Genomic DNA, 27,373 nt, shown 5'->3' on the forward strand with positions numbered 1-27,373 from the left:
CATAAAAGAAAAATACATTTGTCAAGAATCATAGGGTGGCTTACAAGCTCTTTTCCCTTCCTCTCCCCACAACAGACATCTTGTGAGGTAGGTGAGGCTGAGAGACTTCTGAAAAAACTGTGATTAGCCCAAGGTCACCTAGCAGACTTCATGTGGAAGACTGGGAAATCAGTTCTCCATACCACAACCCTGTTATTGCTGGTTTTATTTATATTATATTAAATTTAATGCCCTGTCCTTTCGCAGCCAAAGCCAGGCTCAGTTTATTGCTCAGCTTTGGATCACTTAACTCTACTTGTGTTCTAAGTAGTTGGGTGCCAGCTGCTCAGGAGTTAGATAACCAGTTACCATGCTAATCTCCTCATTGGTGAAACCTACATGGCTGTCACAGTCCTGTTATTACTAAGTCTTGGGCAGCTTAATGCAGTCTGCCCCTAACTTCTTAAAGGGACATGTGGCATTTAGCCACCTGAGATTGTGATGCATTCATAGTTAATTCTGACAATCAACAAGACCTTGACATGCTATCTACATATGCACCCTGTGCAGTTGGTGTCCAACTTCTTAGATGGGCAAGTAATGACAAGCCACTTGAGGCTGTCATAGGTCAGTCTGCTGAGACCTCCTCACATGAAGAGGTGAAGGGAGTCAGCCTCAGAACAGAGGAACAGCTGAGAATGGAAGAAGCTATTTCACTGGGCCTGCAGCCCTCTAGCTCTGGGACTCCAGCATGCCTGAAACCCAGCAAAGCCTCTGAAACATAGGAGGAGACAGTTTCAAAAACAAATTCAGGATAGACAGCAAAGTGCACATTTGTGAACCTAGCAAAGATCACTCCCTGACAGTAGTAATGAAGCAGAACAGGCGATACACTCCACCTGGCTTGAAATGCAGGAACAGCCTAATTAGCAACAGCTGGCTTATCCATCCCAGTGAAATAAGTGTCTACACAGCCAGTCATGGGAGCAACTGATTGCCACCGCTTATGTATCAGCATTTTGCATTCCTGGTAACCTGACTACTTCACACTAGACCTGACACATGGTTAGGCTTGGAGAGTCAAGTGCACTGAATCCTAGATTTGGCCTGAATCTGGGTGCATTCGGGCATATTCGGGCCAAAATCAGCCAAATATGTCCTGCCCTAATATAAACAAAGCTGAATGCAAGGCATTCGAGCTTTTTTTTGGTATTTTTGGTGTTTTTTAGCATTTTGGCCTGCAGGGGGCACATATTTAAAGCTAGTGGCAACACAATTTCAGAGTATCATCTGGAAACTTTCCTGATGGTGTCACCCAAGTTTAGTGAAGTTTGGTTCAGGGGGCCGAAATTATGGACCCCCAAAGTGGGTGCCCCATCCCCCATTGTTTCCAATGGGATCTAACAGGAGATGGGGGCTACCCTTTTGAGGGTCCATAACTTTGTCCCTCTGAACCTAACTTCACCAAACTCAGCTGGTATCATCAGGACAGTCCCCAGATAAGACACTGAAATTTTGGTGCCAGTAGCTTTAAAAATACACCCCTGATAGGAACCCCAAGAAATTTGCCCAGATTCTCTGCTCTGCACTGCCTTAGCTACATTTTAGTTAATGGGGAATTTCTGAGTGTGTAAGCAGGCTGCACATTTTTCAAGTTAAAGGCACCAGACTTTCAAGGTGGCTCCAGGAGGTCCTACTGGCAATAGCATCCAGGCTTGGTGAATTTTGCTTCTGGGGGTTCAATTTTATGGGTCCCCAAAAGGCATATTTTGTTTCCCCACTCCTGCACATGAAGCCTGCTGGCTGAGTTCTCTCAGAACTCTCTCAACTCGCCGCACCCACTGCCCCAGAAGCAAAGTTCACCAAGCCTGGTTACTATTACCAGGAGAGCCTCCTGGAGCCACCTTGAAAGTCTGGTGCCTCTATCTTCCAAAATGTGCAGCCTGCTGTTATGCCCAGATGGCTCTGTGCTGGAGATTTGGGGGGAGGGATCTTGAGGGGGGTTGTTCTGCATTCATGGGCATCTAATTTCCTGCAGGGCTGCTGGTGTGAGTCTTCTGAAAGGAACCAGCCAACTTTGCTAAAGTTTGCTTGGAAGGGGCAAATGCTGTGGACATCAGCACAGAGCCAGTGGGCATAACAGCAAGCCCCATTGAAATCAATGATGGGAAAAGTTAATTAATTTTTCCCACCATAGAACTTACTGAAGAGCTTGGCAGATTCTGTGTTCTGCAGTAGCTCCATTGTACCCAAACGGGAATTTCTGTGCACACCTCACCAATTTGGGTGATATCATCAAGAGAGACTCTGAATGATACCCTGAAATTTTGGTACCGCTAGTTTTAAAAATGCGCCCCCTGCAGGCTACAACGCAAAACCCACCAAAAATACAAAAAAATCAGACGGACCCGAATTTTTCTGGTATACCTGAATATTTGGTTATACCTGAATATGTTATTTGTGTTATTCAGGTGGTCAGATAATTTTATGCCTGAATAAATCTGAATCCAAATTTTACCGAATTTCTAGGGTATTGGTGAAGCCTACTCACGGCTTGGACTGCCCTTTCTTACACTGATACCTTAGACTTTGAAAGAACTGTCCTTGAATTTGGATTACCCTACTGACCACACTTTTGGCCTCTGACCCTAGTTATCTGCCTGCTCCAGATCAGAGGATGAGAAAATAACAGGTCTGAAGGACTTCTAATGAATCACATTTTTGTCTCCCATCATATAAAACAACAACAATTATATTTGTGTTACCTGGCTGTCTATTCCAAGCATAAGCAGCATGGAAAAGAACAGTACTGCCCACAATGGAGAGACAGGTAGTTGAGTCACTGCTTCTGGATAGGCTAAAAATGCAAGGCCAGGACCTGGTGAGAGAGAGAGAAATGCACAGCTTGTTATGTTTGTATCTAATCCAATATGGAGTGCCTCATTTTGTATTGCAAATTTGCTGAAGTCTCATCAGTTGCATCTCTTATTGCATAGTGCTAATTAGAAATGTTCAGGCAAAACACAGACACCACTAGTTCTATATATTAAAAAAAGAAAGTAGAACCTATGGATATCTCCTGTTACAGAAATTACAGTAATAGAAGATGTGAAATGAACTTTAGAAAGTATACAAAATATATTATGAATAATTGCACATTCCAATTAAACAGATCATATATTTTCAGACTACTCAGATAAAATCCTGAACTATCAAGATTCTGGCAAGCTGTAGGGATGTACAGTTCAGATTTAGAAATATTTGGAAGCATCAAATAATTCTATATTCAAAATAATTACAAATCATTTTGAATCTGAATTTATTGTTCCAGATATTTGGAATAATTCCTAACATCTGAACTGCTATTAATTTCTATAGAAGCAGGTAGGCTGCTTGCAAGAAAAAGAAAGTGAAACCTATTTCTCAGGGAGCTTCATGAAAAGGAAACTGAAACATTCCCCAGGAAGCCTAGCATGGGGGGGGGGGGGGTTGGGGGCATGGAGCTCAGTGTTTCCTGACTACAGAGGCAGAGCAAGGGGAAACTATGCCCAGGGTGCACTCATGCCCTGCACCCCTGCCACAGCATTTCCCGCCCCCGCCCCACCCCAGAATGCCCCTGCCATGCTCCCCATACCCCATTGACGGCCTGGCCATGCCTCTGCTGCTGCTCTGCCCAGGGCATTGCACCCCACCCCATCCCTGTGGGTACTACACCACTGCCTGACTGATGTTGCCTAAGTTTTGTCAAGGAATTGGGAAATGGGGTAACAGCAAAGTCTGCGAATGATATCTGTACTTATAAAATCTTGAAGCAGGCACAGAATACATTTTTATATTTGTCTTTTCCAACTGAAAAGTGGGGAAAACTGCTCATATGATTTCCCTGCAGTCCTCTAACCATTTGTTCTTCATGCTGAAATAGTTCCTTTCTACATTTAATTCCCTCTTGTACCCTAGGAGACTGCAAGCCCCACCAAAGGAACCCTATGCCAGCAAGTCCCACAGCAGGGGAAGGTGCCTGTCAGGTTGTAGCTAGTCTTGGCAGAGTCTTCTCAGGAGTCAGTCAACTTGTAGGAGCATAGCCAGCTCTAGACGATAGGGTCAGCAGCATTGAGCTTAGAGGAAACTGGGTGGGGTAGCCAGATATTTAAAGAAATTCAGGGGGACAGCCCGTGGGCTCACTACTCCACTGGCCCAAGGGCTTGTCATTCTGCAGGGCTGGATGGGGCTAGGGGAGAAGGATTGGTTCAATCCAGGGCTGGCCTGCCCTTAGGAAATCATTTAAAAGGCATGTCCAAGGACAGCCTGGAAGAACAAGACCCATTCCAAGGCAGCTGAGAATAGGTAAATTGCAGGGTAGAGGACAGGGGGTGAAGAAGAATGTCCTCATCTTATTGTATTCTAAGGCTTATCCCGGGGCATCTGCTCAACTAAAAGAAACCCTGGAGTTGGAGGGTGAGACAGCCCTAGACTCAGAAGCAAAGGTAGCAAAACAAGACACCTCTTTACCTGTGTTCTGTTGGTTGGGGGGGGTGTGTGTGTGCGGTTGTGGGGAGGGTGCCAGCAATATGAAACAAGGGCATGATAAGAGTGAACTACATAGTCCAGTTCACGGTGTAGGGGATGTCATGCTTCAGTCTGAGGAAAACTGCAAAACGTGGTTTGCTTTTTTGTGTTCCACCCCACCCCCCCAAAGTGCATAATGGCTATTCCTATTAAAATTAATGGAGTTCTATATATCCAGAAATTCTGGATTTTCCCAAATTTTATATATGAAAAGTCCTAATTTCAAATGCCTAATCCAAATTTTGAATCTGGATTTTGGTGTAAGGATACAACACTTACAGGCAATCCAATGAAGTTTAAGTTTTTTAAACCCATTTTGACACAGATACTGATGATTTCCTTTTCCAAAGTGCTGTAGGAGCACAGTTGGTCAATTAAGGTTCAGTGACACTTGCAATAAGGTCACAATTCCCAATCCCAACACTTCTCCCTACAACTTTTCTATATAGCTTATAGAAGGAAAAGGAGAACCATCTTGCCATGTGTTAGTTTGCTCAAGTTTGGGAATTCAACGATATGGGGAATTGTGATATAGCATTAAATTTAGGAGGGCCAGGACTAGTTGAACTATCTATGCAGCTCCAAAGCTGAGCAGTATTATGCTATTGCAGTATGGAGGAGAATTTCCAAATGCTTAATTCCATTTTGATTTCTTGTGGACCATAACTTCCATTTCATTATTTCTAAATAATAACATTGAACCACATAGGTTCATTTCAGACATAATACAAAACTATGATTATCTACAATATATTTATTTAGTATACAGTTTACTTTCCCGCAAGACTCAAAGTGACTTATATACAATACACAGTTAAAAATGTTCAAGTAAAAATAAAACCCTAAATAAAACCCCAACCTAATAGAATGCCTACAACTTGTGCTCTCTTAAGTACTCTATAGCCCAATCCAGGGGGGAGGGAAATACTCCTCTGGAGGTGGCACAGGTTTACACTGGGGAAATGCCCTCACTGGGGCACTTACCCCGACTGACAAGCAAATTCATTGGCTCCTGGCTGCTGTGGTGCCCTGTGATGGTCAGCCATAGCACCTAGCCTTCCATCAGTGCTCCCACACAGCTGCCAGCTGTGTCTGTGTGGTGGGGCAACCTGGGGGCATTCCAGGGGTAAGAGCTGAGCTTAGTCCTCCTCCAGAGCCCAATCAGCTCCAGTGCACTGGTGGAATTGCCAGCAAAGATATGTCATTATTTCACCCTTCCTTCAAGAAGCTCAGTGCAGTACACTGAAAGCTCAGTGCAGTGTGCTTGCCTTTTTCTCTGAGAGTTATTAACTAGTCCACAGTCACCCCAATGAGCTCTATGGCTGAATAGAGATTGGAATCCAGGTCTCCCTGACCCTAGTCCTTAACCATACCCCTGCATACCCCACAGTGGTGCCCATCTATTGGCTTTGCAAATAATAATGATGCAACTTAAGAGGATGCAAACCTGATGCTGCAACTTCTTGAATGTCACGCTTAGTTACATGAGCCATGAATCCAACAATAGAGAAGATAACAAAACCAGCAAACATGCTTGTACATGAGTTTATACAGCATACTATGATGGAATCCCTAGAAAAAAAGAGAAAGAAAGAAAGGGGGTAACATAGGGAAAATCAAATATTTTAAGTGCAAGGTACTGTACTGTGAACCTGGATCTCTAAGGCCAACTTTTTGTGTGATAGTTTTCAGCCCACTTAATCTTGAATTACTTGTTCTCCATTTGCAAATATAACCAATTATTTGAACTGTTACAGAATAAAGTTTATCACTAAAGATGCGAAAGGGGAAAGTATTGGTATTGGATTCACTTTTCTTTAAGATGGTTGGATGAATGTTTATTACCTTGTAACCCACATTGTTACGGAGCATTCTTTTTATGGTCTACAAATTCCATTAACTTGCATTCAGGACCAGTTGAAGAGTACATTGGGTTTTCTGATTTATGTCCATACTGCATATTATGGTATTTTAAGATTCCTACTTTAGAGCGGACCACTAAAAATACTGATTGTACTATGAATATAGTATGAAAGAACCTGGGCATTTTTTTTAGCTCTGTGTAACATAGAGGATCTTGAATTAGACTCTACCTGTTTTAACTTAAATCAGACTTTCTATAGCGTATCTGCAGTGTTCACAATGGTAAATTAGTAGTGAATGATAATCACTTCACCTGTAAACATTATTGTTGAAAGGGTTGTAGCTTCCTAGAGCAATCAGTGAACCAAGACCCAAACCATAGGAAAAAAAGATCTGGGTGGCAGCGTCCAGCCAAACCTAATTATAAAAAGCAAACAGTTATTTGTTATCATTTTAAATAAGGGTTGTGGTAGGTACTAAATATAAAACAATGGAAATAAACATAATAGTATGGTTATTTAAGTTACAACATTGGAATGCTTACCTCAGAGTCTGAGAGCTTGGAAAAATTAGGGGTTACATAGAATAAAATGCCTTCTTTTGCTCCAGGTAATGTCACTCCACGGAAGAACAAGATAAGCAACATGACATATGGATATGTGGCAGAGAAGTATACCACCTAATTCAAAGAATAAGATGCATTGTTAGAAAAATGGTCATGCTAAATTCTCTCTGAAATGATGTTAACATTAACACTGGGCTAATGCAATATGATAGCAAGTAATTCCAGTTTACTATAGTGCCATAAAAATCTGAGAATGACATTGATAATATTCTGCTCATCCTTCTCACAGGCTAGGTAATATAAAATCACAGCACAGACGTACCTGCAGCTAAAGGTTGTGACCCCAGTGGGGCAGAAGGCAGGCCTGCTGCTGAGTTGACCAGGCTTGTGATGGGCCAGTTCAGGGGTCTGCTGCCATGTCAGCAGCAAGGGCAGGGGTAGCATGATCATAAAAAGAGAGCTCACATGGCTCGGGCCCCTTTTACCACACTTGCTGACCACTTTTTCCCAACCACCCCTTTATGATGTTAGACTGGGGGCTTGTTCATTTAAAGGTTCTTGTACCTCGGGCTGCAATCAGAATTTGCTAATCAATGGTGTATACTTTGTTAGAGCTCACTTCATTGTCACAACTTGGCATGTTGGGCCTTTTGGGGGGAGAACGTGCCTGCATGCTTGCCTTCTCCATTAACAGGGGTCCCCGTAAAGGGCCTTGGGGATTGTGGCAGGCCACTAAACCACACACCCAGGTGTGGGCAGCTGGCCTATATCCCCTGGAGCCAATGCTAGGAAGAGGCCAGCACCCATATGGTCTCCCATTCACTCGCCATCCCATTAGATCTCCCAAAGAAGATATGCTGGGGCTGAGGTTTTCTAGTCAGCATGAATCCCACCTGGGATGGATTCATCCCTTTACTGCACCTTTGCTCCTAGGATCTGTTAATGGTTTTGTTCTGTTATTATACAGGCTGTAGCCAGCTAATTTTACCAACAAGAAAGTCGTACGTGTGCTATTTCTGGCATGCCTTCTCCTTATCTTCCACCTTGGGCTACAATCAGAATTTGCTAATTAGTGGTGTATAATACTAACAAAGGTCATGTCCAATTCTTGCGTTAAGCCACTTTTTATACCTAATTTTTCTACTATTGTCCGAGACAAATGTGCCAGTTGGAGAACAGTGGAACTATTAAAAGATTATGCATGTGTGAATTTCTCCATAACTTGATGCAAACTTACCCTGTTTAGCTTCAATTGACTTTTTACCTTGAGCATTACCTGTCAAATGTATCACGAACATTGTTCATACAATGCCTACCAAGTGATTCCTAAGCTCTCAGCCTGCATCTGTGTAGGCTAAGATCTAGGCATCTTCCCTGGTATTAGAGACATGATGGGGCTCTTGCTGGACTTTGTGTTTAAAATGGAAAGAAAATCTTTGTTACTTCTTGTTCCCAGAAAGGCAGGATGCAACTGGACACCAGAACCATTTGAAATCTGCATGCCTGTTCCATATTTATCAGCATGCTCACATGAGATAATGACAAGTTATTTACAGCTGTGCTGATCCAAAAGTAAAAGCCAAAAAGCCAAGAACACAATCCATGCAATATCTTTTATTAGGACCAACTGTAACAAACAGAGACCATGCAAAAGAATCTTCTTGAAAAACAGAAAGATCTTTATTAAAATGGCATGATTCATTCAGAGTCCTTGCGAGAACTGAGTAGCAAAACTACAGACAGACTTCAAGAGAACTTTTGCCCAGCTCACTCAGACTTTTCACATGCCGAGCCAGGCCAGTCTGGGAAAGGCGCCAAGCAGGAGATAAGATAAACAACAGGTGGTAGCACTAACCTTTAGCATTCCATTCCCCTCTTTACACCAACACAATGGCATAACAGGTTGCAAGTTTTCCAGTTCCCCAGAATTCTTTTTAAGGCCTGATGGCATCTGACATGATGAATTCTGGGGAACTGAAAAGCCTGCACATTGTTATGTGTCATTGGGTGGGTCCTAATAAAATATATTATATGGGTTGTGTTCTGATTTCTTAAGATCATGTGAGATAAGACTTATTAAGTTCATGACCTGAGACACCTGCTTCCCTCCATCCAGCCTTTGTATTTTTTAAAAAAGTTTGTAACATTTAGCTTTTACTAATTTGACTTCTTCCTTTGTAATTCTAACTTCTTCGTTGTTTATAGTACACTGTTTTCTGATTCTGTCCTATTGCATTGTTCATGGAATGATTTGTAGTGTTTTATTGCACTGTTTTATATTCTGTAATCCACCTAAGTCCCAGAAAAAAGACAGGTTATAAATAAAGCAAATAAATTAATAAATAGTTCTAGTGAACTTGAAAGCTTGCACACTGTTCTGCATCACTTTTATTGTTCCTAATAAAATACATCCTGTGGACTGTGTTTTTCGACTTTGCTCTTTTTATAATTACTTTTTAAATGTCCACAGTAATGTAATGACTAATATTTTATAGTAACATAGTCTTACACAACAAGTAATTAAAAATCCCATTTATCTAAGAATAGATAATTCAGATACAGAATTTAAATATGTACAGAGACATTCAAAAGGTAAAAAGAATAGACACATTTAGAGTAAATCTACTGAAAGAATGTTTCTCAAAACATTGATTTTTAAAATTCTGAACCATTTTGTCATATTTAGATTTGCAAAAAAGATACTCTTACCTTTCCAGTCCAGCCTACTCCCTTCCAAATGCAGAAATATACCAAAACCCAAGCAATTGCTAGTGTCACTGCTAATGGCCAACGAATTGGACCTGGTTTTTCTAGTCCATCAGACATTTGGTGCATGTTGCGTCTGAAATCAAAGTAGAAACATATAAATAATGTAGCTGGGTTTGTATGTATTGTGATTTGAATAACATATATTTACAAGAATAAGAAAATATTCTTTTAAGCTTACTCCCAAAATTCCATCACAGCACTTGTCATGTTGGTGGTATTTGCTATACTGTAGTTAGAGAAGCAGCGTTCTGTGTTCCATGGGTTTCCACAGCTTTTCCAGGGAAGATTCTAATTAAAGAGGGGAGTTATGGAGAGAGAAAAAAATAAAATTGTCAGAGTTTTAAAAGTCAAGTAATGTGATTTCATTTTTTTTCTGGTTCATAATTGAACAATTTCTCTGCATGGTTCATATGAAGTGTCCCACAAAACTGTGGAATGGTTTTGCCAGTTAAACCCCTTCTCCCCAGCAGTGGCTGCATTTGCTAAAATCATAGAAATAAAAAATGATACTGGTTGGACTCTTCAAGCCAGGGGAACAGCTAGCTTCCTGTTTAATTCTAAACCTCCAATTCTAAATCTCCAACATATATCTATATCTATCTATATAAAAGGCAAGGTGTATTGCCAATGCTTTTTAAAGAGCTGTGCAGGTGTGTGAGTAGGAGGTAGGTCACGCTGATGCAAGCACATTGTATAACGTAAAAGGGTAGGACCCACCAACCACTGCTGTTTACAATTAAGGCAAGGAGTATTGAAGATGACCCACAGTTTTCTAGAGCCTGTTGTATTTTTTCACACAATGGGCTTTATTGCTTGTCTCTCTTTCTCTCTCTAGAGAGAGAATGTGCTATTGTGCTCAGGTGTCCCCTGGACCATTTGAATCAAATCCCTTTTCGCTATCTTAATCGTAATCCTTTCTGAGATAAACATAATCTTAAGTATTTAAGCCAGAATTCATTATACAAACAAATAACAGCTTAGACTGTGTATGGAATTAATACTTCTTTCTATTATCTATGGTGCCCAGCAGTGGCCCCAGGGGAGTGGATTCAAATTTCATCTGAGCCATAGACTCACTAGATGGCCTTGAGCAAATCACTAAAAAGCCTCAGTTCCAAATCTATAAAAATGGTGATATTAATGACTCTTCTCACAAATCTGTGTGAAGGGTAATGAAAAAGGAAGAAAAAAACACTGCACAGCAGAAATATTATTTTAGCATGCAGTATAAATAGGATGTAGCCCCTTTTGTACTTAGATAATAAATGTTTTTCACAGGTGAAAACTGAAAGATATTAATAGTTTGCCTTCAGTTTGAATCAGACTACACACTTCATGGCTATGCCCTGAAGTAGTAAAATGTACACACTAAAAAGTAAAAAGATGACACATACCCCTCCAAGCCCATTCACTTCAATAGACTTAGAAGGGTATAACTCTACTGCAATAGTTGGTTGGTCAAAAGAGCCATCTTGGTTGGCACGCAACAGTGCCTGTTAGAAAAGCTGAAACACAAGGGGGTGAAAAAGTAGCAGGTCAAGAGCTAAATCAGGGGAACAGCATGCACAAAATTTTTCCTTTGGTTTCCTTTTTATAAAATGCATATTTGTGGAAGCAAATGGAAGTCAGTGTGATGTAGTGGTTAAAGTGTCAGATGCAGATCTGGGAAGCCCAGGTTTGAATCCCCACTCTGCCATGGAAACTTGCTGGGTGAGCTTGGGCCGGTCCCACACTCTCAGCCTTGACCTTGGCAATTATTTGGATGTGAGACCCTCAAGGAATACAAGGGGTGTGATGTAAAGGCAGGCAATGGCAAATCATCTCTGAATGTCTCTTGCCTTGGCAAACCTTGCGGGTTTGCCATAGATGAGCTGTGACTTGACAGCAAAAACAAAATTTATTTTGTCATCAAAAATTATAAACGTAAAACTGAATGAACACACTTGGCATTAAGTCAACTTTCACACTGTGCAATCAGATGCCCTTCATATTTGTATCATCTCCTATTATTTACTTCCAGAACCTGGTGTGTCCCCTCTATATATGGTTCTATTACCAACAGTCATGGCTGATAAAGATAATACCAAAGGTCAAACTGCCATAGTATCTCATTCTTAAAATTGGTCAGATGGATGACTTGTCCATAAACAACCTTTATACATTCCTCCAGGGACTAGTATCATCTGCTGTGCTGATCTTTTTCCCTTTCATCTTTTTAGTTATTGCTTTCTATATTTAGTTGTATTTTGCCACTTGAGACCTTATACCTCTCCTGTTTGTGAGCACCACTAGGCTGTTTCTAACAGTGTGCTTCAGAAGTGGCTCCTTGCTTATATTTCTCCTTCCCCAAATAGAAACCAGCAGATGTCTGACAACATGCACCACACTTGGATTTTGTAACTTCTCATGGACATTTGAAAAAATAAGGCTTTCCTTCCTCTGAATAGGCTGCTCCTTTTCTTTGCTGCCTTGCATAAAAAATATACAATACCCAACCAGATTTCCAATCCAATCCAAAAACCTTTATTAGGCATAAAAAACCAACCAAATTTGACAAAGAACAATGTTGAATTTCAGCCATAAGGCCTTTGCTGTTTCAGAACTGAGCTCTTACCGTGCTTCCCCGAAAATAAGCGCTACCCTGAAAATAAGCCCTAGCGTGATTTTTCGGTATTTTTTGGAGGGGGCTTGAAATATAAACTCTACTCCAAAAATAAGCCTTACTCCCAGATTCCCCAGCACAGCACAGCCCCGGCCTGTGCCCCTGCCACAGCCCTGGAACGTCCTGGAATGCCCCCGCCCACCCTCGGAATGTGCCTGCCATGCCCCTGGAACTCCCCAGAACATCCCCACCCCCTGGGATGCAAAAAGGACCTCCCCGAAAATAAGCCCTAATGCAGCTTTTGCTGCAAAAATTAATATAAGTTCCTGGCTTATTTTTGGAGGAAACATGGTATAAGGTGTGGCAACCAAAAATTGTGTAACATATTCATCAGTATAAGAGGGGATTTTTTTCAATATCTCTTACAAGTCAGGTCTGCATAAGATCCCCAATCTGTTCTAAAGGGTTCCAGCCCCCAGGAGCAGAATTTTGGAGAGCTTATTGGGATATAGTAGCCGGGAAGGAGAATGGAAAGTTGTTTTCTGTTGTGCAGCTCTTCTGACTACCTTACTTAGCAGGTTCATTAACTCCAGTGCATTGTCTGAGGACTAGAAGCAACCACAGGGGAAAGCAAAAAGAGTTCAGATCCTTATTCAAGTGGTCCATTAGATTCAGCTCACTACTGTAACCATAACATTAATGCAATGTACAATGGATGCTGGAATGTTTGTTGTAGAATTAACAGCCCAATCCAGAGGGCGAGGAGGTGCTGCTTCTGCGCTGCCTCCAAAAGGATTTTAGGCAGCATGGGAAAGCATGAAAGCAAAACAAAATACTCCCGTCAACCTAAAAAGTGCCCATACAACAAAATTGACTTATGCCACACTTTTGCAAACTCTGCAGCCAGGGAGGGGGCATTCCTGAGTTGAAAGTCCGATAGAAGCTGACTAAACTTGTCTCCACCCCTGGGAGCTCTTCTAGCCACCCTCCAGTCATGCCAGTGTCCTCTGTTATGTTGTTGCAGCTCTGGGGGAGGCAGCCTTTTCCAGGTGGGAAAACTCATCAGAGTTTGCCAGTGCCACTACCAGGAACTTGGTTGCCCCCCACCCCCGATTGAATTGTAAGAGTCCTACTGTCTTTCACCAGCACTTTTAAAAAGTCTGGTTCAGAAACCCCCAAAATAGGTACCAAAGGATATTATCTGTATGATTTAAAATTGGCAATATTGCAAGAAACTAAAGTCCAGAGAACACATGCTGCTGCATCTCTAAATAATTCCAGGCTTTGACTTTGCCTTGCTTCCTTCCACTATAGTCTGGGGGTGCTCCTGGACCAAGGCCTACAACTGGATAATCAGGTGGCAGCTGTGGCCAGGAGTGCCTTTTACCAGATTTGACTCGTCAGCCAACAGGCAGCCCCATCCATGAGCCAGGTGCCTGTCCACCACTCCCAAAGAGGTTTCCCTGTGGTGTGGGGAAGTCAGAAAGCCTCCCTGCCTCTGATAAGCCTCAATGGGCTGCCCCAAAAGGCCAGCTTAAGACAAAGCTGGCAATGGCCAGGAGGGAGCTGATTAACATTGCCTCCACTTTCAGCCTGCCCCCACAATGCTGGCCGTGGTGCTGAGACACTGTCTTTCCAGTGCCGGGGAGGCAGCAACCAAACACCAGCAGAATTGCCTCTCTGCCGGGTAAGTATGGGTGGGTGGGGGGGCAAATTCGCCAGCATGATGGCGTGCCACTCCCTGAAGCAGATTGTTCCCCCCCCCTACTTTGGATGGGGCTCTAAGGCATTTTCTGGGCAGAAAAGATCTGGCCATTGTGGTGCATCAGCTGTTTACATCTAGATTGGATTAGTGTAATGCACTCTCAATGGGGCTGCCAGTAAGAAGTGTTTGAAACCTTCATTTGGTGCGGCATGCTAAAGCCAGAATATTGACTGGAATGAGTTGTAGGGAACATACCACTCCATCTACATAGGCTCTAATTCTGTTAACAGGCATGTCATTTTAAAGCCCTATATGGTTTGGAATCAATATACTTGAAGGTCTGCCTACTTTTTAAAGAACACACACAACTATTACCATTATCTTTGGAGGCCTATCTTTGAGTGCCAGTACCTTCAGAAATTAGGCAGGTGGCAAGCTGGGGCAGGGACTCCTTGGTAGTGCTACCAAAATTCTGGAACTCCCTCCCCACGGAGATATCTCTTTTCCCTTTGATTGCCATTAACCACCAGCAGATGAATATATTTTTGTTTTGTTTAGTGTTCCCTCAGTCATCTCTCCTTCCTGGACAATGTTTTAATTAGTTTTTTATGTTTTTGTATTTCTTTTAGCTTTGGTTTTAATTGTTTTAATAAATTTTGGTTGGTTACCATTTTAATTGATGATTTTATAATGCATGTTATGGTTTTTTAGTTGCCTTGGGGGGCCTTATGAAGGCCAAAAAATGATTTTTTGTAAAATAATAAATAAATGTATGTCTCTTCCCCCACTATTTGCTCTTGCCCTTTCCCGGAAGCCCCATAGCACCTCCCCTTTTCCTGCTTTGACTCCTTATTTACCCACCAGTCATCACCCTGCATTTATCTGCTGCCATGCTTTCAGAGTCCCTCCTTCCCACCCTTGGCAGTCTCTTCCCAAATCATACAGTGCTGGCTAAGCCAGGCTAGTTGTGCAGTGGGGAACCTACAAGAACTGGTGTCCCTTCCCTGCGTATTTCTTTTCTTACATTTATTTCTTCTTTCCCTCCTTCTGCCAGCCCCCATATCATACCTTTCCTGCTTTTTCTCTCCTTCCCACCCAACAATCAGTCCACCTTTAATATTTAGCTCTATTTATTATTTTTTGTATACACTGCCTTTCTCCACTAAGCCCCTTATACCATTTCCCCTTTCTCCGTTGTATTCTCACAACTACCTTGTCAGGCAAGTAAGGCTCAAAATGGCCCAAAGGTCATCTTGTCAACTTCCAAGGCAGAGTAGTGATTTGAACCCGGATCTCCAAGTTCCTAATCTAAAACTTTAATTACTACACAACACTGACTTTCATGGGATGGCTGCTGTTGAACAGCAGCAAGCAGCTGGTTAGTCATGCATGTTGTGTGATAGGAAATCACCTGGTAGTGGGCCTGGATTCGATAAATCCTCCTTCAAAGGCCAAAGCAGCCCTGGAAAAGGCCTTCCTTGTCCCCCTGCCAGAAACTAAGGCTTGAAAGACAGAAACTAAGGTTTGAAAGACAGAAACTAAGGCTTGAAAGCTGGTAATACTGGGTGATTGTTTAACAACAACAGCCACAGAGAACATTTGTTTTTTTAAAGCTACAGGTACTACTTCTATTATTTTCAAGGGTTTTAATCTCCAGTGAAGAAATGCATTTTTCTTAGGAGGTTTGAACAGAGCAAAACCTGTACCTGAAGTTTTAAAAGGTGTTTTTCTCTTGAGTGAGAAACAAGCAAGAAGTGGGATGACAATTCAATTGCTTTCACCTCAGGCACCCTTTCAGAATTGCCAATAAATCTAGCTAGAGACAATGGGATGGTCCATCTGCAGCTAGACATGTGATATCTATCAGGGAACAGAGATGTGGAGGAATTAAGTGCTAGAAATACTTCAAGAAGAAAATCTTGGAGACTTCAGGAAAAGCTTTTTTGACCTGGCCAGTGAGAGATTACAAAAATCCTAGGAGAGAGGAGGAAACTCTCCTCTTGTACTGATTCTATTGAGGCTGACAGAACTCTTCTCTTAAATCTGTAGGAGGCAGCCATTGCAATGTGGAGGCCTGCATGCCTGAAAGAGGCTTGAAGGTAATGAAAACCCTGTAGAATATCTGTAACTTTTTAAAATTAAGCAGCCTGCCTTATATTTAACATCGGCTGGGGCATGTATAGATAGAATGTTATTTTACCATTTTCTTTTGAACCCCTTGCTCAAATTGGTACTGTGCTGTGAGTATGTTTGTAGATATTTCCTTTTTGAATAAATGCTTTATAACTTTTTGTATTGATTGTCATGGGTCTGTCTGTCAGTGTCTTCCAGAATGAGAAAGAGAATGTGAAGATTGCCCCCAGTCTACACTAATATATTAGAAGCAACTCACTCCCTGACAGCATGTTCTTTTTAAAAGAGCACCAGGAGAAAAGGGAGGGGCAGTTGGTTGGCAAACAGTTACTCCCCCAGTGGTGCACTAGGCTGTAAGCTATCCCTGTGGTAACCAGATGCTGGTTAGCACAGAGGCAAGAACTTGGAAGGAAAACTTTGAGTCCTAGCCTTCTCACTAGGTTGAGCAGGGAGAAAGAAAAGCCCTCCAGGTGTTTGGAAAAACCTTAGAGGGCATGGTGGAATAGATCCTGTAAGTCACAGTAGAACTGTTAAACTACATCCACATTTATTTATTTAGATTTCAGATTTGTTTTGTCTGTTCATGGCTCCAATCTCTGGATTTAAGTATCCGCATCCACAGATTTGGCCAGATTTTCAATATACTTGCAAATTATAAATACACTTATAAATATACTTATAAATTATAAATATATGCTTATAAATTATCAGTTAAATATAAATATGAATAAATAAATATAATTATAAATTATTAGAATTAAGGCATGCCAGATACTCAAATTTAAAGTGCCAAGGGGTCATATAGAAGGGACACTAAATCCTACCTCACACTCTGTTATCCCAGACCCCACCCCTTTTCTGTCAGCTAAAATAATATCAGACATAGGAAAAGGCTTCAATAAATGGGCTGTATGAGTATGAACAAATATCTGCCTATTCACCCATCACTCAACCCTGCTTTAGATATGACTGGGCAGATCCACATTTGAGATATTCATCGCTGAATCACATAATTTGGATATCAGCTATCATAAGTCTGAGAATACTGCCTTAGCTTAGCTATATGTGCTGTCCAGAGCAGGAGATGCAGAGCTGAACTCCATGGTACTTTCATCCAAGTGAATATGTGTAGAATAGAGCTGTCTAATCAAGTCTTACTCTGTTTCTGCTCTCATCTCTGAATCTGTCATCTGCCTTTTTCCTCCTGGGTAACTCAAGTACTGTTCAGGGAAAGGCTTCACTGCCTCAACCACATTACAGTATAAGAATATGTACTTTTGTTAGCAATGTGAAAAAAATTTCCTGAGTAGAGATCAGTACATGGATTCTGATTACAATAAAATATTACATTGCTGCAAGACAGGTATTTGATGGATTAAGAATCCTAACCAATTTATATGAAACAATATATAATATTCAATTTGATCCAGACTAGATCCATTGTAAACAATAGAAAAGGTCCGAAAATTCAGAAATCAGGCAGAAAAAGAATACCTATACCTGTCCTAGTAAATTAATGTGTAAACAGCAAATCACTCTATCATGACATTCTTAATATTAATTCAATTAATAATATTTAGATAGCATGAAAGTTTTTAATATGAGAAGAAAAATTACTTACTGGAGTGAAAGAATTATATAAGTAATATATGGCCCAGGAAATAATCACGATGTAGTAAATATTTAGCCAGAAAGAAAGCATAGCAGCAGCTAATCCCACACCTGAAAAACAGGAGAAAAACTGATGGTTTTGCAGTTTTCATAGATGTTTATCAGGAAAACGTCAGATTATAACATATCAAAATGGCAACATTTGGAAGTATTTAACCTCAAGCAAGCTAAAATAAAATTGTGTTTAATTCAGAAGAACTTTAATTCTTTAATTCAGGACAATGAGATGGCAGTAATCGCAAGGAGGAAAGAAAGAGGGTGGCGAAGGAAAACAGATGACATAAAATTGTAGTTTCCACTGAAAACAGATTGTTGGACAAAATAAAATAGAGGCTCTTTAGAAAATAGCTGTTAATAGATGAACCCCTAAGTGTCCTGAAATCTTAAGGCTCAACTAGGTGTGATAGCATCTTATGTCCACCATGGGGCTATGCCATCATTTTAAGACTTTCAAAAGCACCATGTGAACTCTGCCCTGAAAGTCAAGCTGATGGTGCTCCAGCTGAGTGGAAAAGCAGAAGATCTTCCCTATGCAGAGATGGTTTGAAAATGGTACATGCAGGTGGTGGTGGGGAGAGGATCCCTGAAGGCATTAAGGTGAGGAACAGTGCTTTCCAGGCAATGGAGATACTCTCATCTCCATCCCAGGCTGCATTCTCATCCCCAGTAAGTACTGCCCCTCACCATCACTGCTGCTGGGACTCCTGTCCCCCCACCTAGGTGGTTTTTAAGTCTTCTCAGCTAGGGAAGGACCACGTGGGACTTAGCCCAGATTGGGTGTCATAAGGTTACCTTTCAGGATCAGGGTGTTTTGGAAAGAAGAAAACCCCAGCCCCTAAAATTACAGAATGCCAGTGTGGTGGAGACAGAGACACCACCATGTTAAGTGCTTAGCAATTCTACTGCTAAAAAACATCAGAGACACAGATGCTGAGGAAGATGCACTGGAAAGCTGCAAAAGTCTAGGAAATGTATATGGAAAGAAAGGTGAGAAATATGAGCTCAGATTCCTGCTCAACCAAGAATGCATAGGCGATCTTTGCATGTCACAGTTTCTTACTTCAGAATATAAATAATTTGGAGTACTTGGATTATTGCAGAGTTGAATAAGATAAAATTTCAAAATTCTCTGAGCAAGTATATTATTAAACCTGTTGGATTCTATCATTCCCTTTTGTGACATGATTTTTTCTTGAGTAACAGTGCCATTCTGAGTGGGGGCACATGCAAAAGGGCCCCATTAAATGCCTCCTTTTGCTGGCATGAACCATTGGACTGTATAGGGGCTTTTCACTGTAAACCTCTTTGAAGGTGGTGAGGCTGTGCTATGCCCAGTCACTGTGATCAGGACTAGGCTGCCTGGCTCCTCACTTTGCAGAAGGCTCATAGAATCCAATCCATGATGATTATGAAACCACTGTTCAAAATTCACTGGAGGGTTTACTTTGTCTGAAATAATCTCAGTTACCTCAAGGAAATGATCAGTTCTCTCCTTGCCTGAAGAAGTCATGCCATGCCCCCATAAATCAGCCAGATTCAGAAAGTAAGGAGAGAAAACTAAGATACTTCAAGATAATTTGACAACCTGATGCTTGTTGGAAGGAATAGAGGGTGAATTTTGCATCTTGAAAGTGACATGCTGCAACTACTTATTTACAGACTGCTCAATTTATTTCCCTGAGTTTTACAAGTAATAATAGTTTGATCAAAGAGGGAAAGTCATACGTTTCTCTAAACATCTGTGATAGTACTAACCCAGTGTAAAGTCTGAACTAAAATCTATTAGAATTGCACTGTATGAAATTTGATTATACATATATTTTCTACACTTGTATCTAAAGAAATTCAAAGCTGAGAAAAATCTTGTTTTATTTTGATAGGAATAATTAATCTATTTTTCATAAAATCAACAAAGACTAATACATACAAATTATAAACTTCGAGTAAAAGCTTGCAATTTCACTACTTGTCTGAATTTGTAGCTTTGAACTAGGCACTGTCTGTAGAAAATGCAGAAACCAATCAAAACCCATGGGTACAGTAGGATTCAATGAACCATTCAGTACTATAAAATATCTTCAATAAAGGAGGATAATGGTAGTAAGAACTTGAAGGTAGGGAGGTGAATAGACTTGGAAGTGCAGTGCCAGCAGGAAGAGGAAGAAATACTATTTTTGAAATTTATTTTGATAAAAATACAGAGCATTACCTGAATCTGCAAGTCTGCTACAGAAATCACAGCTATCTATTTAATTTAGTACTGTACCTTTGAACATTGGAGCAAGCTTCCAAACTCCAAGACCTCCTATTGATGTATATTGACCTAGTGAACATTCCAGAATGAACAGGGGAACTCCAGCAAAAATTAAAGTAAGGAAATATGGAATCAGGAAAGCCCCTGGAAAAAATGTGGAAAAAGATGCAATCAAAATAAAATAAACATTTTACTAAGTATCACTGAGCAATAATTTCAACCTGAATTATATTTTTAGTAATGAATGGAATTAACAAATCATTCTGAGTCAGAGGCGGAGCAATCAGGGGATCAGGGGGTGCGCGTTGCACCAGGTATATACCTGGGGAAGTGGAAGAAGAAGAAGACTTTATTTACAGTCAATGACCAGATGTATTACAGAGACTCCAAAATATCTACAAACAAACAAAACAAGAATACAGATCTCTCTCCCGTATTCCAGCACTATCCCTCTATATATCATTATACTTAGTAAACACACCAAACAGCATAAGAATACTAAACAAAATAAAAATATCTAAGGGGGATACCATATTCAGATCATTTTTTCTTTTTCATAATGAATAGACAGAATTTTGCTACCCATTTAGTAATATTCTCCTTCTTATCTTGTAATAGTTTTTTTTGACAACAAACTTTACTCAGAACAATATGTCATTTTATTGTGTAGTAGGATGCTTGACATGGCATTTTTTTTCCCTTGCCTCCTCATAAAGGGGACACTTTTAATAACATATGCTCTATAGTTTCACTACCACAGACTTCAGAGTATAGCAAGAACATAACCTTGCAGAAAGTGTAAGGTATCTTTTGATATTTCCCTTCTAAAACAGCAGAAGGTAAATGCTACACTTCTTGCAAAGAGTATAAAGCTCTCCTTAGATCTTTGTTATCCAGATAAGTTAAATAAGGAGCGAAGGGGGGGGCAGTGATTATATTTCTGTGTGTATAGCATAGAGGGAAAATCTGGAATATCTTGCCAGATCAGACTGTGAAGTGATACATCTTTTGATTCTTTGGGTAAGTTCATCACTTTTAAAATCTGATCCCAATTTTTGATCATATGGATGTTATATGGAAGGCCACATTTATTAAGGCACTTCTCCATCTCTTGAGCCCACCTAGGTTTATAAGGATCTTTTGCTAGAAAGGGCCAGAGACCATTTGAATCAGTGTGTAACTTTATCCATTTATATGCTGTTGTTATTATTATCTTGTCCTTCAGGCTCATTACTCCTGTTTCAAGCCTAATAAATGTATTTGGGACTCCTGGAGGGAGCTGAAGGATTGCTCTTAAAAATTTGGACTGTAGCCTTTCTAGCTGTGTCATACTCGATTGTGCAATCCCCAAATAGACACCGTATAGAAGTTGTGTCAACTGGGGAAGTGGAAAATCACTTCTCCCCCCTGCAGCGCCCCTCCTGCCCCAACATTTACCTCATTGAAACAGTGCAGTCTGGAAAAGTGGCCTGTTCCCTTCAGGCTGAAAATGGCCTGGTGGGAACTACACTTCCCTGGAGACCTTGCGAGCCCCAAGGTCTCATGGGTAGTATAGTTCCCACCAGGCTGATTTCAGCCTGAAGGGAACAGGCTGCTTTTCCAGGCTGAACTAAGGTAAGTGTGTGGGGGCGGGCAGGGCACCACGGGGTGGGGATGGCGCAGAAAACACAAAGTGCGCACCATGCGCAGTATGGCCCAGCTACGTCTCTGTTCTGAGAAGTTTTCTTTCCTAGAAGAAAACATCCATACACAAATGCAATATTAAAATATAAATCTCTGTTGCATTCATCTGTTACCATCTTTATGACCTCTACTATTTGATTCATGACTCATATTTGTTGTTGTGCACCGCCCAGAGCCCTCCGGGGGTGGGTGGTATAAAAGTCGAATAAATAAATAAATACATTTCCTTTTATTAATTCCCCTTCATATCCTTCCTCAAAGCACATATCCTCTGCATAGCAGCATAGTGTCATTGCCTTAATTTTTTGTGTGTTGACAACTCTTATACTTCTAATAAACAATAGATGAGAAGGGAAACTTGTTTCTCCACTGTGCAAGGTCACATAGAGGCTCAAATGTCTGTGTACCACAGAAAACTTGATGCCAGGGACATTTATAGCTTGGTCATACCTCTTATTTCCTATTTTTCTATTTAAGGAATTTTGTTTGGAAGAAAATTCAGTCATGGGAGCCCCAACCTGCAGTTTGTGTGGTCCAGTCAGGAAGGGTTCACCACTTCATTTGTTATTTATAAAAACAACACAAAATTTGCTTCTATTTTTGGCACCATAGGTAGTATCAAATAAATATAGCAGAAAGGAAAAACATTTTTCCTAGCACTTAAATTTTTGTTTATTTCCTTCCGCCTATGGAATAATCCACTGCAATAGGCTTTCTACAGTTCAACCTCCCTTATGTTAGAAAATGGGTTAAAGCACTTTTATGTCCCTAAAAAGTCCCTGAAGGAGCTCAGGTCCTTAGCTTCAGAAAGTGTTAGCTAATTACCATAGGACTCGTTTGATATCATTGTTCTAAAAGCATATGAATAATACCAACATACTTTGGTTTACTGTCATGAGATCTGATTTTCACATTAAAGAAAATAAACTGTATCTAAGTTGCCCTTGCATTGTTTCTGATTGCTATGGATAGGAGCAAGATGATTTCCTCCAGCACATAACACCAATGGAAAGAGAGCTTGCCTTTGGAGTCAGAGTTGGAGCTGTCAGCGCCACTGCCTAACCTGATGCAGCTTTTGGAAATTGGCTGTACCTTGATTATGCTGGCAGTGGCTGCATTCTTGCAGTGGTGAAAAGCAGATGCCCTCAAGGCAATGATGGCAATAGCAGTAATTCCTTATTACAGGGTAAACAGAGGAGCTCTTCTGAGGTAAACAGAGGAGCTCATCTGAGCTTCTTCAGTTTTTGTAACATGTGAATTAACTCTGGCTCATTCCGCACATGCAGAATAATGCACTTTCAAACTGCTTTCAGTGCTCTTTGAAGCTGTGCGGAATGGCAAAATCCACTTGCAAACAGTGGTGAAAGTGGTTTGAAAACGCACTGTTTTGCGTGTGCGGCAGGGGCCTCTGAATTTGATAACATTTTTAAAATGCCAAAGCATGCTCCCGCACAATTAAGTGGACTGTCAGTGTTTTCTGACCTCCTATTATGACCAAGAGAGCTCAGAGTAATGCAAGAGCAGCAACTTGCCATCCATCAACCCCATGTATTTTTGTACAGCTATGCTAGCAGCTATAAACTATTATCATAGGTTTCTGTTTGTGCTGTATCAGCAGCTTATAATATATGCTTAATATAAGCTTGAATTTTAACAGAAATTCCTCCATTATAACCTAAAAAAATTCAAAAGACTTAAATACAAATTGGACCATGTACCTCCTCCATTTTTTCCACAAAGGTATGGAAACCGCCACACATTCCCTAAGCCAATTGCATAACCCACACAGGACATAAGAAAGTCGAATCTTCCCTTCCAAGTGTCTCTGTCTGGAAGGTCTCCTTTTTTCTTCTGCACCTTCACTACCAATGTTTTAGGTTTGTCATTGGTAATAGAAGCATCACTGAGTTCCGTGGAGATTTGCCCGTCAGCAACCTTTGTTCCATTTGTCGCCATTTCTCTAGGTTTAGATGGAGAGGCTCTTGTAGCCGGGCGAGAAATGTCAGCACCAGTCCACGTGGACAGCAGTTTTGCGGCTCTTGACTACCCAACTAGGGATTTATGGGATTGTTAGAGTAATAATTGAGATGATGCTTGGATTCATTAAAACAAATAGATGTCTTGTAATAGGTATCTGCATTAATCTGTAAAACAAGATTGAAAAAAATTGCATTGTGTTTATCATGAGGAAGAAATGTCTGAAGACAACAATTATATACTGGACATAAAAGTACTAGATAGTATATTGCATACTAACATTACCAGCGGTATGTATATACACATTTCACCTAAAAGAACTAAAGAAAGAAAGTCAGACAGAATATTACCCTCATGCTTTAAGCATTCACATGAATTTACTAACATACTGGTTTTAAAGTGATTGCCTGTATCATTGGTTGTAATGTCAGATACTAATTCATAATAACTATGCCATCCTGGTTGTAAAATCCCTATCATACTGTATGGGATGAGCAGCAAAGACACCAGAAGACTGATACAGAATTCAATAAGATCTGAACACACTGAAAAGTGGATGGGAATTAAAGGCAATTCAATAAGGATAAGTGCCAGATTTTACATCTGGGTGACAAAAATGAGCAACTGGCATACTAGACAGAAAATAATTAATGGGTAGCAGTATATGTGAACATATCTTGGGATATGCGTGGACCGTAAGTTAAATATGAGCACCCAATGTGATGCATCAACAAAAACCGGCTAATGTGATCAATCCAGATTGCAAGATGTCCCAATCCCACTGTATTGGTCAGACCACAACAGCAGTATTGTATGCAGTTCTGGAGGCCTCACTTCAAAAAGAATGTGGACAAAATTGAGCAGATGCAGAGGAGAGTGGTGAGGATGATTAGGGGCCTGGAGACAAAGCTCTATGAGGAAAGATTGAGGGGTTTGGGAATATTTGGAGAAGAGGAAGTTGAGGGAGTACATTATTGCTTTCTTTAAGTATCTGAACTTAGAGGAGGCAGCGAGCTGTTGGCATAAGAGGATAGGACTCCCAATAATGGGTTTTAAATTATGCGTGGAAAGGTTCCCACTGAATATTAGAATTTTTTAAACAATAGTTCAACAGTGGAATTGACAATCTAGGGAGGTGGTGAGCTCCCCTTCACTGGCAGTCTTTACGCAGTGGCTGGACAAACACTTTTCTGGAATGCTAGGCTGTTCCTGTACCGAACAGGGGGTTGGACTAGATGACCTATATGGTCCCTTCCCACTCTGTGATTCTATGTTGGGGTTTGTTAGTTTTATCCGTGGCTCTTTGGTGATCCACCTGAAAATTACCAGAAATATGGCTAATACAGGATGCTAAGCAATAGTAGAATAAAGCAAAAAAAAAATTTCACAACAGCATTATAAATACAGAACCCATACCCATAATTTGAGCATTATTATAAAATATTGGGGGAGGCGGTTAACACAGTATTAACCATAGCAAATGCAACAAGCATGTACAGTGAAGGTAGTAAGATATAATTACACTGTTTTGCTGGCAGAATATACATACATGGAGCCCATCAATGACAAATTACAGTCCAAATGTAAACTTTGACTGTACAACACCATTTTTAGAATACTCTGAAAAAGTATTATATTACATATACCGGTACATTTTAATGCAAGCAGCTCAAATCTTTGTTTTAACGAATTTGCTATAGTTTTTAGCATGCTGGCTTCTTTTGTACACCAAAATCCAGATCAGACTAATCTTCATTTTTCTGTGATGATCTCCTATTGCATTTTGTGGTGGTGAGATCTCCTCTGTCTTAATATATTTCTGTCATTAATTCCATTGTACCATCCACCATGAAAAAAAATGAATAGGCAGAAGAATGAGATGGGGAAAGGCAAGAAGATGAACTGTTAAGGTTTTATTTAATGAATCAAATGATCATTTAAATTGTATACATCTGAGCTCTTACATATTGTTAATCCAAGAGTCCAAGTAGGATCAGATTCTTCCAGGGTCTAGAGGTTCTGAAGTAAAATGATGAAGTAAAAGTCACAGGAAAATCACACACTAGCTTTTTCTTAATGTAAACTGTGCTTGTAAATGCAACGCCCCCCCTCCCCAAGAACTTTAGTGTCTTTTTTATTATTACAAAATACATATTTGCCAGGGTTTAGAAAAATCAGATGCGGCTCTGAAGGCTGGGCTTCATGCTAATAATTATGGGATAATCTCATCATACTGTAAATGTGAAGAGTGCAAGTAGCATTATGGGGCAGGTTTAATAACACACAGCCTTATCTTCTGAAGAATACACATTTGATTCATTGTTTTGTCCTATTGTTAGGAACAATTGAACATTATTTCTTCAAACTCACCTCAAGGATTATTCTTCCATTTGTTCTCTGTTGTTCCAAAAGCTGCACCTTCAGTTTTCTGGGCAGGTTTTGGTTTTCCTAGCAGGCCTTGTTTCTTATAACCCCCTACCCCCAGTAGTTTTTGCCTAGATTTATTTTAAATTTGTGAAGAGTTTTATAGTTATCTGAGCTCAATAGTTTGTGCACACAGATTTAAACTTCTTTCTTCACAGACTAATAGACAGAAAACTAACGTGGTTTCCTTGTTGGGGATAAATATTCATATTACCTAACAGCATCAGAAAGAAGTCTGCTTGGTTCAGCCAGAGCACAATTTTCTAGCACCATGTCATTGAGAAGAACCCAAGGATTACTCCATGTTCTTGTGTTTAGAAACCTTTGTTTTCAATTTTAAAGTATAATTGTATTGGTATGGATCTTCAACCGTAAACTGTGAGTGTACAACACCATTTTTAGAATATTCTGAAAAAATATCCATTCCGGTATGGAATGAGCCATGACTTAGAGCATTCAGATTCCTAAACAGATAAATAAGATACTTTTGCCTTTCTCAAAGCTGATCTCGAAGTGAATCAAAAGTAGACCTGTATACATAAAGTACTTTGGATTTTTGATGTTTGAAAAAGCAGGAGCAACATCCCAAAAAAACACACTAGCTCAAAGCCTTCTTTCGGGTATGTCAGGTGTTAACAAGCACAATTAGGTCAAGCTTTTTGTGTTGAAAATACCCCCTCCTTTTTTTCTAGGGGAAGATTTTTCAATGAATAGGTATGCAAATAATGTGAAAATCCAGGAGATTTTGTCCAGTTCCTTGACATAAAGCAGTTCCTGAGGGATAGTACAGCTTCTTGTTAGCAACACCTTCTCCATACTGCACCATGGAAAGAAACACACCTTACCATGACATGCCTCTGAAGATGCCAGCCACAGATGCGGGTGAAACATTAAGAGATAATACTGCCAGACCATGACCACACAGCCCAGAAAACCTGTAACAGCCAGTTTCATGGAGCTTGGCTTTTGCGGGAGAGTTGGAAAGTTGAACGGTTTTCTCAATATTTTCTAAAAACATTGGCATAGTCTTGCTCTTTTTCAGCAGGACAGTTTCCAGGATTAAAATGAAAATAGTGAAAATTATGAGAGCTGCTAAAATGCATTGAAAAATGAAAGTTTTTTCAATAAAGCTGGACACACTAATCAAGATTGAATACATTCATTATTTAATATTATTATTAA

At 40.4% G+C, this 27,373-nt stretch overlaps 1 protein-coding gene across 2 annotated transcripts in view; it reads right to left on the minus strand.

The window, feature by feature from the left end:
- Positions 1 to 27,373, minus strand: part of SLC6A1 (solute carrier family 6 member 1) — a 128,910-nt gene that overhangs the window by 16,032 nt on the left and 85,505 nt on the right. For both annotated transcript variants that reach the window (XM_048487872.1, XM_048487873.1), the window contains exons 2-10: positions 23,509 to 23,934; positions 20,120 to 20,251; positions 17,804 to 17,904; positions 9,921 to 10,030; positions 9,683 to 9,815; positions 6,953 to 7,087; positions 6,722 to 6,825; positions 5,993 to 6,117; positions 2,745 to 2,857 (exon numbers count right to left, since the gene is read on the minus strand). In XM_048487872.1, coding sequence (XP_048343829.1) covers positions 2,745 to 2,857; positions 5,993 to 6,117; positions 6,722 to 6,825; positions 6,953 to 7,087; positions 9,683 to 9,815; positions 9,921 to 10,030; positions 17,804 to 17,904; positions 20,120 to 20,251; positions 23,509 to 23,746 — 1,191 coding nt within the window. In that variant the 5' untranslated portion in view covers positions 23,747 to 23,934. The remainder of the gene's footprint in view (positions 1 to 2,744; positions 2,858 to 5,992; positions 6,118 to 6,721; positions 6,826 to 6,952; positions 7,088 to 9,682; positions 9,816 to 9,920; positions 10,031 to 17,803; positions 17,905 to 20,119; positions 20,252 to 23,508; positions 23,935 to 27,373) is intronic.

The sequence above is a fragment of the Sphaerodactylus townsendi genome, linkage group LG03 (assembly GCF_021028975.2).
Source record: "Sphaerodactylus townsendi isolate TG3544 linkage group LG03, MPM_Stown_v2.3, whole genome shotgun sequence".
NCBI lineage: Eukaryota > Metazoa > Chordata > Lepidosauria > Squamata > Sphaerodactylidae > Sphaerodactylus > Sphaerodactylus townsendi.